Genomic DNA, 14315 nt, shown 5'->3' on the forward strand with positions numbered 1-14315 from the left:
ATTGAACCAGATCTTGAAGGACATGAAGTTGAGGGGTTTTTAACCTGGGATCCATGGAACCCCAATAGTCCTGTCCATAGATTTCATGGGTCTTTTCACTAACTTGTAACCAACTTTCAACTATAAATTTTTTTCAAAAGGGTATTATTGTGAAAAGAGATCTAAGACCATCAAGGAGTCCATGACACAAATAAGTGAAGAACTATTAATCTAGTCCAATTTGCTGCCCTTCTAGGATATGCTTAGCACATGGTCATCAGGTGACTGTTTGAATGCTTGCAGTATAAGGAAGCTCCCTTGCTCCCTGAAGGGAGCCTATTCTTGGGTTCAGCTCTAATGGTCCAGAAGTTCTTACTCAGATTGAACTAAGCTGAACTACATTATAACTGACACCCAATGGAACTAAGTTGAATCAATCTAATTGCTCTTTTAGACACTAAATTCCTCTTTTTGGTCTTTTCTTCAGGCTAAACATCCCAGGTTTTTTCACCTCTAGCTCCTGACATATTCTTGCATCCTCTCCTCATCTTGTTTCCCTCTTCTGCAGAGGCTTCAATAATTTTCTTATAATGGGTCACCTAGCATTGAAGGCAATATTCTGAAATATGGTCCCCAAAGGTCAAAGTGCTGAAAAAATGTCACTTCCTTGACTGTAGATTATATTTTCTAATGCAGCCCAATATCTCCTTAGCTCCTATTTGGCAGCCACAACAACCAGTTGACTCATCTGAAGTTGGCAGTCAACTAAAACCTCTGCGGTTGTTTGTTTTTTTTCCCATATGGACTCTTTCCTTTTAACAAATGTTTCCCTTACCTTAAGGGGCAGTTGCATTTTAAAATCTAAGCCAATGACTTTACATTTATCCTTATGAAAGTTCATCTTATTTTAGCCCTCTGTCCTCAACTGTTCACATATTTTTGGATTCCAGTTCTCTCATCCAGAATGCTTTTTTCAGCCTTTTGTCATCTGTAAATGTGACGAGTATGCCTGATAATAAGACTCTAGTAACTGATAACAATTTTGACCTAAGCCAGTCCAAGAACAGACACATGCATCTTAGACCACAAAATTTCAGAGTTAGAAGGGACCTTAGAGATAATTCAATCTAACTCATTTATTTTACAGATGAGAAAATAAGCCTAAAGAAGGTAAGTTGTCCAGAGCCACACAGCTAGTTGTTTAAGTTAACAATAATTATATTTATTACATTATTGATATCCTGATATATCAATAATGATATTTGTTACAAAGTTACTCATTCCCCATATTTTATCATTTATTTTATTTTATTTTATTTTTTAAAACCCTTACCTTCTATCTTGGAATCAATATTGTGTATTGGTTCCAAGACAGAAGAGTGGTAAAGGCTAGGCAATGGGGGTCAAGTGACTTGCCCAGGGTCACACAGCTAGATTTAAACCCAGGACCTCCCATCTCTGGGCCTGGCTCTCAATCCACTGAGCTACCCAGATGCCCCCTATCATTTATTTTAAATATGTGCTGGTGGAAAGTACATTTTACATTGCGTGGTAGAAAGAGGGCTGAATTTGAAGGAAAGGATATTTCTTTGCACTGATTTCATCTGAGAACTGACTGTGCAGGGATGGCATTATTTAGAATTTGTGGATTCTGATTTAAATGCATTTCTTATTTCAAAATTTATTTAATTATATATAGTTTTTTTTTATCCACCAAAACAAATATTTGTATTGGTCACATCTAAAACTATATGTCTAATTCTTCATTTCAAGGTCATCGCCTTTCTGGAAGGAATTGGATGTAGGATTGGTGGTTTATCACTGCACTGATCAGAAGTCTCCTAAAAATTGTTTTCTTCTCCTGACTGTGTTTCTAATTTTCTGGATGTCAACACTATGTCTCATTTGCAGTCTTATCATGGAAGATCTATCTGAGACTTTCTTACTCTGCTATGCTGGTCCCCTTCTCCCATTGGTGAGTTCTTCCTGGGGTCTTCACTTTGAGAGGGGCCTAGGCTGGTAAATGTTCATTCTCTTCCCAGCTGTGTTTCTGACTTATTGGACTTTAATATCATACCCCCAATGCTGGATACATTCCCCTCTCTTCACTACCTTCCTACTCTCTTTTGCGTCCTTCCATTAGATTGTTGTTATTTATCCTTCATTTTCAAAGAAGATCAGTGACATTGAAGGGTGATATCTTGACTTGTGTTTGAATTGAATTTAAGTGAGAAGCACTGGATTTAAGAAGAGTTGCACAAAGCCATTAGCCTCTTCTCTTTTCCAGAATCATTAAAATTCAGTGGTAAGAAAAAGTCAGGATGACTGGCAATGGCCTGAGATGCTCTGGAGGCCCTTAGTGTCTTTGATGTCTGATGAAGCTCTATGTGTTCTATAACACCTGCTTTGGCTGCCTTCATGGACATTGGAACAAATTGTTCTGATGGGCCCACATCTACCTACATGCTTGGGGAAGACATCCTCCTAAGTCATCAATGTATTTGAGCCTCTTGGTTACCCTCAGCCTGGTTTAGCCCATCTGCCAAGATGGTTTTACTGGGGGGTGGCTGCTGTGCACACTGCAGCTTCTTGGAGCCACAGGTTAGTTGGGTGAAAGGTGGGCACCAAAGCTTTCTGAAGGCGAGGACTGTCTTTTAGCTAGTAATTGTATACCTATTATTTCCCTATAGCCTGGTACATGCCAAGCACTTAATAAATTGCTTTTTGCCTTGCCCCAGTTTTCAGGATAATATTATCTTTGGTTACTGTACTTCCAGACCTGCTTACTTCTCTCTGCATCAGTTTAAGGATGATTTTCCAGGTTCCTCTGAAATTGTCCATGTTGTCATTTCTTATGGCATATATCACATATAACATAAAAATATAATGAAATGGCATTTTATTATATCCATGTACCATAATTTACTTAGCCATTTTCCAATAGGATGGCAGCCCCTTAGTATTCAGTCTCTGGCTAATACAAAAAGAACTACTACATATTTCTGTACACCTAAGTACTTTTCCTCTTTCTTCGATCTCTTTGGGTTAAAGGTTTAGAAATGGTATTACTAGGTCAAAGGGTATGCATACTTTAGTAACTTTTGAGGCATACATAGTTCCATATTGCTTTCAAGACTAGCTAGACCAAATGTCCATCAAAAGTGCTGGAATATGCTTGTTTTGTCATAGCCCATAACCCTATGCCTCCAACATTTGTCATTTTCCCATTTTGTTAACTTTGCTAGCATGACAGATGTGAAGTGGAACCTTAAAGTTGTTTTAATTATTTCTCAAATTATTAGTGATTTAGAGCCTTTTTTCATGGTTGTTGGCTGTCTGGATTTCTTCCTTTGAATAATGCCTGTTCATATCCTTTGATTCATCAGCTGGTGAATGGCTTAATTTTAAAATGAAAGTTTCTGAACCATTCCTTACATATATCTTATCAGAGAAATTTGCTGCAAATAATTTTTTCCATTTGCCTCTTTTCCTTCTGATTGCTCTTTCTCCCCAAACGGTGCCTTGCCTATTCAGAGTATGATTTCTCCCTGATTGGTAAGTCTCTACCTAGTATTGCTATATTCTGGGGAGCCTCAGCCATGTTCCTCATTTCACTTCCTGTTTAGTTTCCAGTTTGCTCCACTTCTTCAGCTGCCTTGCTCTCTACCCTTCATCCCCTGCCTTGTCCACCTTCCCATTATATCTGGTCTTCCTAGATTAAAATATAAGATCCTTGAGAATAGGGATTTTCTTCTATTGTTTTTCTCTCTCTTGTAATTGGTACACTGGTTAGCAGGTAGCACTCAATAAATGCTCTACGAATCTCTGATTTTATCTGTATTAGATTTGTTTGTACAAAAACATTTCAATTTTATAGTCTTATCTTTTGCTCTGCCAATTTTAGTCATGAACCCTTTCTTGTTCATAGATGTGAAATGCAATCTCTTCCTTGCTCTTATTTTGCTTCTGTTACTTTTAAATCTATGTTATGCACCTATTTAGGGTTTATCTTTGTAAATGGTATGATGTTAGCAGAAACTTAATTTATGCCAGCATAAATCTTTGGGTTTAATGACACTGTGCTACATTTAATGACATAAAATACATATAATGACACTGCATTCATTTGCTTCTTTATGTTATGTGCCTAATCTGTTCCGCCCAATTTTTAACCAGTACTAAATAATTTTAATTGTTATTGTTTTGCAGAATAGTTTGAGATCTAGTTTGATAGAATCTGCTGCTTCCCATTTTCCCATTATTTTCCTTAACATTTTTGACCTTGTTTTCCTCAAATAAACTGTTGTTATTGAACTAATTTTATCTTTTGGTAGCTGGTTCAGCACTGAATAAGTTTATTTAAGTAATATTGTCATTTTTGTCTTGTTGGCTCTACCCATAGGTAATTACTTTTTTGCTAATTATATACATCTGTCCTTATTTGTACAAAGAATTGTTTCATAGTTTGACTAGATCCATTCCTGGATTTATCTTGGCTGATACCCTTCCAAATATTTTAAAGCTCTGGTAAAATATTTCCAAATATTTTTTATACCTTCTGTAGTATTTTTAATGGAATTTCTGTTTACCTCTTTCTGATCTGTTTTGTTGGCAACATATTAGTATTTTATGTATATTTAATTTATACCTGGGGCAGCTATTTAGCACAGTGGATAAGAGTGCTGATCCTGGAGTCAGAAAGATCTCAGTTCCAACCTAGACTGTATGACCCTGGGGAAGCCATTTAACCCTGTTTGCCTCAGTATCCTCATCTGTAAAACATGCTGGAGAAGAAAACGGCAAACCACTTCAGTATCTTTGCCAAGAAAACCTCAAATAGGGCCCTGAAGAGCTGAATGTGATTTTAAATAACTGGACAAGAACAAATCTATATCTTACAACTTTGTTGAATATGTTATTTTAATTAATTTTTTGGTTAACATCAGAGTTTTAAAAATAAATCATCATATTGTATGCAGAAGGCAATTACTGATTTCTTCTTTACCTATGTTTATTTCCTTGACTTTTCTTCTTTATCTTACTGCTATAATTTAAATTTATGGAACCATGTTAAATAATAATATGATAAAAGGAGCCTTTGCTTTCCTCTTATCTTGCTGATAAAGCCTCTAACTTTTTCCAATGGCATATAACATTTGCTCTTGATTTCATACAGATGTTTTTTACTATATTAAGGAAAGGTCCGTTTATTCTTCTATATTCTAGTTTTAATAGAAAATTGCTAATTATCAGAAGTCTTTTCAGCATTTATTGATATAACCACATGGGTTTTTGTTATTTATACTATTAATATTATTTATTAAATTTATAGTGTTACTTTTGTTACATAAATCCTGCATTCCTAGTATAAAACTAACCTGGTCATAGTGTATAATCTTTCTAATATGTGTCACAGCCTATCCGCTAACATCTATCTATCTATCTATCTATCTATCTATCTATCTATCTATCTATCTATCTATCTATCCATCCATCTATCTACCTATTTATTTATTTGTTTGTTTGTTTGTTGCTTCAGTGTCTATTAGGGAAAATGATTTCTTTTTTTCCCTCGCTTTCTTGCAAGTTTAGGTATAAAGGCAATATTTTCAACATTGAAAGAGACTAGAAGCATGCCATCTTTTCCTATTATGGCAAAGAGTTTATGTAATTATTGGATTTGTTCTTTGATTTTTGATTGATAGAATTTATTCATAAATTTTATTCTGAGGCTTTTTATTTCAGAGTTTACTTACAGCTTATTTTTTGACACTGTGTTATTAAAATAGTAATTTCTTTTGTTAATTTGGATATTTTGTATTTTTATAAATATTCTTATATGTCATTTAAATTATCAGTGTTATCAGTGTATAATTGGGCAAAATCATTTATTTTTCTTGTTCATTTTTGTGAACTCTCACTTTTCATCTTTAATATGAACAATTATTTTCCTCTACTAACTTTTATCAATTTTGTTAATTTCTTTAAAAATCAGCTCTTTGTTTTGTTTATAAATTCACTTATTTTAGTTTTCAGTTCAATTAATATCTTCTTTAACCTATAGAATATCTACTTTTTTGCTTAGTTGTCAGGATTGATTTGTAGTTCAAGTTTTTGTTTTTCTTTTTTTTAGTTATGTACTTGATTAATCAATTTATTCTTTCACTCATTTGTTGATGTTCTCCAGTGGAGTCTCCATTCCTCTCATTTTGTCTTTTGTTCAAAATCATCCAAACAACATAGAACCACTGAGTGGTCCTCTGTCTTATTAACTTTTCTCTATGATCGTTAAAGATATTAGCATTCTTTAAAGAAATTTATTTCCTCCTTATCAACATGTAAAGAATTCAACTCCATTTTCTCCCCCATCCAATTAAATTAATTTCAATGTTTCTCTTGGCTCCTACGTTTCCATTCCAAAATGTCTATTCAGGTTTGGCCATCCTTTTCAGAATGTCTGAAAATACTCTATTTCTCACAGTATAATTTTTCCAGATAGGTTATTCTTGCTTGTAAACCTTCATCTTTTATTGCAAGTTTTCCTCTCCTTTAACCTAGTAGTTGCCAAGTAATAGGTGATTCCTACTCTGTCTTCTTACAACTTAAACTCTTTCTTTTTGGCAGTTTGTAGCATTTTTTTCTCCTTTTCAGGGAATCTACGGATTTGGGATATGACATTTCTGGAGTTTTCATTTTGGAGGATCTTTCAGTAGATAACCGGTGTATTCTTTCTATTTTCACTTTGCTATTGGATTCTATGAAAACTGGTAGTTTTCATTTATAATAATTGAAACATGGTATTTGAGATATTTAAGAAAAGCCATGATTTTCAGATAGTGTGATAATTCTTAAGGTATTTCTCCTTGACCCATTACTTAGGTTACTTTAAAATATATTTATGTGTATATATATGCATACATATTTCTTATATTTTGATTTGTTTCACTATATCTTCTGGCTTAATTGAGTTACTGTTTTCTATTAGACCTTTTCCAATTTTCAGGGCATTCAGATTTTTTATTATCTGTTCTAAGGTGCCAGTTCTCCTTGCTACTCTGTCCTCTCTAGATATTCCATTTTTTTTATTTCTTGTTTCATTTCTTCTAGGTAGTCTATGGTGGCCAAGACATTTTTTACTCTGAGACTTTATTTAGAATTGTTATGGGGAAGCTCTCATCCCAAAGGCTTACTCTAGGATGTCTCTAAATCTAAGATGCTCAGAGTTCTTGGAGTTTTCTTTTGTTTGTACATGTTCATCTTGGTAGTCCTGGTTTCTGGGTTGGAGGTGGGTATGGCAGAGATGCTTTTGCATGAAGCCCAGCTCTAGCATTCCCAAGTCGTTTAGGGAAGCTCTGCCTGGATGGAACTTGGGGCCTTCCTATGAGAGTCTTTCTGGCCATTAAGATGGGGATGTTCCTTCTCCTCCCCACCTTCCCCCACTGAGTGCATCTGGACTCCTTGGCAGGCTTGAAGAGCCCCTCTTTGGTTGTTCTGGGGCTAATTTTCTGATGCAGTGTTTTCCACCTCCCCTCACTTGTCTATTCAAGATTTTCTGCAGAATCCTCACAGTCCTGGCCATCACAAGGCTGGGTGGAAGATTCTGCAGGTGATTCTCCTCAAGTTTTGCTGGAATGTCTGTAGAGGATCTTGGCTCCTGTGCATCCTAACACACTACCATTTTCTGGTCTAACTGCATTTCATTATTAACCTATGCACTCATTTCAAATTTACTCCTGCCTTTGGAAAGTTGGGAAGATTGAAAAACAAAGTCACACATATCCTCTTCATTCCCTCAGTTTTTTAATAAATGAGGACAAACTTGATTATCCAAATAGTAAGAGCAGCTGGAATAATGTAAAGTGTGTCTACATGGGACTGTAAACTCTGGGGATTAAAATTGTTCCTGGCTGCCTCTATCTATGGGAACATGGAGTAGTATCCTTGAGTGCCTAGTATCTGAGCTAAGAAGTGCCAGAAAATACATTATCCTAAGACCTCTGCTCTCTTGACCTTCAATTCCACTACCAATCCTTTATAAATCCCAAGACTTCAAAACATGATGGCAATAGAGCTGCCTTTGAGTGAATGAACAATACTACAAAATAATATGCACTATAATATTTATGACACTTTTCATTTCCAAAGACATTGTTTGTAGAATTAATAGAATAAACTAATGTCCAGCATAGATGGAAAGGAAACTTGATAATCATGCCACTTACCGAATAAGTATATTTGGCAAAAATAGTGTGGATGTTGACTTTTTATAACCTTTTGGCCCTGGAAAGTCTAAGAACTTTAGAGAGAGATTTTTTTAATATTAAATTTTGGACAATAAATATTATTTCAAAAACTGGAGTGGAGATGGAGCATTAGGTTCTAGAAAAATACACAAATTACCTGAAGAGTACAGTTCATCATCCTTATGATGTAGTCAAACTGCTGATGATCTAGTATTGCCCGGTTCTGCTGTACATGTAAACCCAATTCATAGGTAAGACATTGCCGTGCTGCCTTTCCTTTCAGGGCTCTTAGTGCAGCAGGAAGGGTCTGAGAACAAGACAATTTTGTTTTACTTGTATGACTAGAAACTTAATTCTTCAGAAACAAATATTTGAATTTATTCAATAATCTCCCACTGGTCATTTTAGAACAACAATTCAATTGAATAACAAATATTTATTAAATACCCACTACACAAAAAAGCACCGTTAGTTACTGGAAACAAACCAAAAAGCCGACCCCACACAATGTCATTGAGAACAATCAAGGAGCTTGTCTCCTGGGAGTACATTTGCGTGTGTGCATGCACAGCAAGAGCTTATTCACAGGTAAACATAATAAAGGCAGTCTGAAGGAGAATATGGTAAAGGCTTTGAGTAGGAAGTGGCACAAGCTGGGTTATAAAAGAAGCCATGGGGTTCAGAGAAACAGAGATGGGGGTAATGCATTCCAGGTTCTGGGGACAGCTATTGTGAAGGAAGAGAAGGAAGAGACAAGAGTGCTGAATTTGGTGAATAAACTTGTCACCTTAACTGGCTAGATGTAGATGATAGGGCAGGAAAGGTAGAAAGAAGTCAGTTTGTGGAGGGCCTTAAACACCAAACTAAGAAGTGTATGTTGTTTATTCAATTAGCTGTATATGACTCTTTGTAACTCCATTTTGGGGCTTCATGGCCAAGATACTAAAGTGGAACTCAAAATTTTAAAAAATCAATGTTAAAATTCATTTTTACATGTAATTGGGAAAAGTATTATAAAAAAAGGGAAAGAATGGGTAAGATTTGGCAATTTATTGAATACTGAAGAATGACTTTGAGGCTGTTACTTTAGGTAGCCGGGGAAATAATAGTTGTTTCAACATTAGCAGGCAATCTTTAATTATAAGAAAATGCAACAGGCCCGAAAAAGCTCAATGTGCCACCATACAGAGTATAGCAGTAGATGGACATAGTGATGATCAATCAACTAGACAAGATTAAATGTTTAATAAATGAAATGTTTAATGAAGCAGAAAATAATTTTATATATTTTATAAATATTCTATGCTAAGTGGTTAAAAGAAAACAGGTTTTGATGATTAAAAAGTTTTGGCTATCTGAAAATACACTCTTGTGGAATAGCTAAGATCCTTCATAATGGGGACAATTATGCCAAGACTCTGAAAAAATTCTCTGAAAAGTCCATGGAGAATAATATTTCATTGCCAGGTTAAATAAGATGCAAACTTTATACTTGGAACTTAATTGGCAGCAATCTCATCTTCTGTAGTTTTAATTTGGACACATAATCATATTCATTTTCAAATGACCAAAACAGGTCATGGATATGGAAAATGGATTGGGTTTATGGAAAGTTCCATAGGTAATTTATCATTAGTAAATTTAACATGAAAACAAGCAGACATTTCCTTTGGTAAACAAACTTTAAAAAAAATTACCTTTTCAGTTTCTAAAACTTTATTTTCAAATATGAAGGCGATGCAGTTCCTAACAACTTCCAATCTTTGAGCACTGTTGAAGACTGTAGTCACTTTATCCATGATTGAAACTAGTAAAGAAACAAATATCAGTCAGTTACCTATGTTTTGATGACACTAAGAACAACAGAATGCCACTTTAAGTCCTGAGATCCTAATCCATTGTCTTTTCCCAATACACTACCAGCTACTGAAAAAGACTATTTTACTATTTTGGTTCCTTCTTCATGGGGAAAGGGTCCAGGATTGGTTGCTCTAGATCTCACACATCATATCTCAATAGGTTATCTGACTCTTAGGCAATTCATGAATGCCCAAGAATAAAATCAATGATGTTAGGTAATGAGATAAATATACTCTTACCATTCTTGATATAAATTGAAAAGCCTTGAGAACATGAATCTCATATAATTTACTTTCCAATTTTACAAAAAGAGAAAACAGGCAATAATCTATAATTGATATAAATTGAAAAGCCTTGAGAACATGAATCTCATATAATTTACTTTCCAATTTTACAAAAAGAAAAAACAGGCAATAATCTATAAAATAAACTAAATAATTCCAAATTTCCTACAGGAAGTATGCATCTAGGAAAATTTTTACTTTTCATAACTATTTTTAAACTTCAGATAATAAAATCTTCCATTAAAGCCATTTAATTAATTGAGGGAAAGGGGTTGTCTGAAGAATCTCAGATGACGTTTTAACCTACTAATGGAAGGTAAGAGAGAAACTAGTTTGTGTGTATCTGTTAAACCAAATATTTTAGAAATGGAAGGTAAGCTGTAGGAAAAACACTAATTCACAGAAGACAATAGTAGATAATTCCTAAATCTCTATGTCTTATCTCAGCTTCTTCTGAGCTACACAAATCATGATTCCAAGGGTCTAGGGTATTTTACTTACATGTCCCACTGGCACTTTAAACTCAACATAGCTCCCCTTGTTTAATAAATGCTGGCTGATTAACTGAATGGTTCTGTCCAAAGGTGAATTTAACATTGTGTTTCCTATCCCAGGGGTGTATAATCATTGTCTCTAAATATCTAAATGATTGTTATGTAAATGGTGGGATTACACTTATTTGATTTACCTCCAGAGACCAAAACTAGAAACCATGGATAGAAGTTAGAGGAGGCACATTTAGCTTAACATGAAGAATTTAATTTAATAGGAGTTACACCAAAGGAATAGGCTTCCAAGTAGGATGTTTCAGTAGGGGTTTGATGATATTCTCTCCAAAACAAAGATGATCATCTTCTCCCTAAATTTATCCTTCTTCCAAACTTGACTCTTTTCCTTAAGAGCTCTATTATCCTTCTCAACTTCAGGGTCCTCCTTGACTCTTCCCTCTCTCTTACTTTCTGGATTTGATCAGCTACCAAGGCTTGCTGATTCTACCACCATGTTATCTTTCATACTGATCTTTTTCTCTTTACTCAAAATGGCCCCAGTTCAATGCTCCTCTTGACATTATAGCGTCTTCTTAACTGGTCCCCCTCCTCTCAGATTCGCCACTCTCCAATCTACTCTCTATCAGAAGCCAGAAGCACAAGTTTAACCATTTCATTTTCCTGCCCAAAAGTCTTTTGAACTTCCTCTTGACTCTAAAATAAAATGCAGACTCCTTATCCTGACATTTAAAGCCCCCTCAATCTGATCCCAACTTATCTTTCTAGACTTAAATTATTTAACTCTATTTTATGGGCTTTACATTCTAGCCAAACTAGAACTATTCCCTCAATTCAACATTGAATGTTGCTCTTGGAGCACCTGATTTCCTTTAAATCTCTGCTTATGTGCTGGGAAGCCTTTTATGACACTACAAAAATCTCTCCTCAAATTACCTTTTATTTACTTTTCTATGTATGTGTTGTACCTGCCCAGTAGAATGTAAATTCCTTTAGAATATAAACACGTTGGTTTGTTTTTGTATCCACATAAGTCCTTAATAAATGTTTAGTGAATTGAACTAAAATGAAATAGAAATGGCAGAGCTTCAGAAGGATGTGACCATCTCACACCAAAATCCAGGAAGAAAGGAAGGGAAAACATAAAGTCCATCTTGTTTGCAAGATTCTGGCAGAGGAACTTAATAGAGTTTAGAGAAAAGCCAGAAAGAATCCAAAGGGCTGAGATTATATCAGAAATTTCATCTAAAGAAGGGTAGGATATTGTCAAGAAAAAAATTATGAAGATACATAATCAGGTCTGATATGATAGAAAGGGGGAAGACTGACAAAAGAACCTATGTTAATAAATGGGGAGATTCATTGATCAATGTAGGTTTTTAAAAGATTGGCAAAAGATGGAAACAAGGGTAGGCTACTGTTAATGAATATATAAGAGGGCCACAAAACTGGAAAAATGTTACTTGGAACATTAAAGCCCAGAACAAGTAGAGATCTATTTTAATAAGAACAATAATAAAGGTATTAAAAAAATCTATGCTGGGGTGAAAAGTGACATCGAGACCATAATAAAAAAACTAATATTTGAAGTAAATTTTATTATAATAATGGTATTAGAGAAGAAACAGAATTATTCTACTCCCATTTTGCTACTGTTTTTTTCTTAGGGGAAAGATCTTCAGAGTAGCAGTACATGTAGAAAAGAAATCACAAGACTTTTGTGAAAATGAAATCCCAGGTGAGGAAATTGGTCCACAGAAAATACATCTCGAGTTACCAAAAAGAAGCTGTTGATATAATTGCTGAGATGCTGTCAATGACCTTTAATTTTTAATTTTTTTTTAATTTTAAACCCTTTAACTTCTGTGTATTGACTTATAGGTGGAAGATTGGTAAGGGTGGGCAATGGGGGTCAAGTGACTTGCCCAGGGTCACACAGCTGGGAAGTGTCTGAGGCCGGATTTGAACCTAGGACCTCCCGTCTCCAGGCCTGGCTCTCAATCCACTGAGCTACCCAGCTGCCCCCTGTCAAATGACCTTTAAAAAATTATGGATCTTGAAAGAAAGGCTAGAAGATCAGAAATGAATAATATAATTTTTCAGATGAGGCAAGCATGGTCTAGCGAGCTTCTTTGAGATTCCAGAGCTGTTGAGTAAAGGGATAGTTGGTGAGCACTTGGAGAGTGAAGTGCTGATCAGTAAGAGCTGGTATGGATTTATCTGGAATAAGTCATGCCAATCTTAACAGGGACCAGCCTGTGATGTGCCACAGTGATGCTTCAGGGACAACATCTGGTTCTTCTCAATCCTTAATCCAGGCTTCTTCCACTACACTAGGGTTTGAGTTTTGTTCATCTTCATTCTTTGGATTTCTTTTCTTCTTTGAACCCCTCACTGAGCTGATTAAAACTAATTAGCCACCAAATCTCCAAAGATTAAAATCTGTTTCAGGGGGTAAGTAAGGGCAACTCTGCAAAGTATATGAAATACCAAATATGTAAAAGGAGACATTGGCAATGTTTGATGGGTAATGGAGTAGCGAGGAGGATGCAGGCTTTGCCAGCTTTTGGTTTGCCTTACAGGAAGGGCTGCTGGGGTTGGATTCTTGGACGCACATGAGCAGCTCCCAACAGTGGGAGCTGCTCATGTATCTGAGGCAAGAATTTGGCCCAAATTATGTGGATGAAGCAATTGAGGATTCTGAGAGGGAGATTACAAAAAAGGAAATAAATGAAGGCTACTGTCAACCAAATTCAACTGGGAACAAATTTCTCTTATACCTGTCCCAAGGCAGTTAGGAAAAGAATCAAACTAACCATAATTACACAACCAATCCATTCAAAATGTAATCCACTGAAAATTTCCAAACTGGCCTTTCTTAACTCTCAAAAGTATGTATAGTAGTGAGTTAGAGCTTTGAATTCCTCTAAAGAGCCCTAGTCAAGGGACTTGACCCCATAAACAAGGATTAGAAGGAGCCAAACCCACATACCCACAGGTGGGCCTGCCGGCACGACACATTTCTTCTCCACTTTGGAAGTAGGAGGCGCGAGCTGGTTCTTCACAAGACCTTCCTGTATCAGTTCCTGAACCCTGGCCTCATTAATCTTCGGGAAAGGAAGAATGTGAACTCGCAAGTGAGAACCTTCTGTGGGGCGTGGAACTTTCTGGAATGTCATGTGAGGATTTGGATTTTCCTGCAAAAGAGTAAATTTAAGTACAATTATGTCAACAGTTCATTTAATATAACAAACATTTAGGGAACAAGGAGAAAATGAGGCGCAGTAAGGAGGAAGGAAACAGGAAAAAGAGGGTATCCTAGGCAATACAAGTTCAGCAATTTCTTTCTGAGCAATCTTTCATTATACAAATATTCATTTCAAAGCTCCCTGAGGACAGCATCGATGTCTTTATCCTGTGTAGACCCTCGGGTGGCTCCAGAG

General features: G+C 35.7%; 1 protein-coding gene across 1 annotated transcript in view; it reads right to left on the reverse strand.

Moving 5' to 3' along the window:
• The window catches only part of SBF2 (SET binding factor 2), a 545383-nt gene that overhangs the window by 183943 nt on the left and 347125 nt on the right, over positions 1 to 14315 (reverse strand). Inside the window, exons 14-16 of the mRNA XM_044680325.1 lie at positions 13865 to 14069; positions 9920 to 10029; positions 8380 to 8529 (exon numbers count right to left, since the gene is read on the reverse strand). Of these exons, the coding sequence (XP_044536260.1) occupies positions 8380 to 8529; positions 9920 to 10029; positions 13865 to 14069 (465 nt within the window). The remainder of the gene's footprint in view (positions 1 to 8379; positions 8530 to 9919; positions 10030 to 13864; positions 14070 to 14315) is intronic.

Source organism: Gracilinanus agilis, chromosome 6 (assembly GCF_016433145.1).
Source record: "Gracilinanus agilis isolate LMUSP501 chromosome 6, AgileGrace, whole genome shotgun sequence".
NCBI classification, from domain to species: domain Eukaryota; kingdom Metazoa; phylum Chordata; class Mammalia; order Didelphimorphia; family Didelphidae; genus Gracilinanus; species Gracilinanus agilis.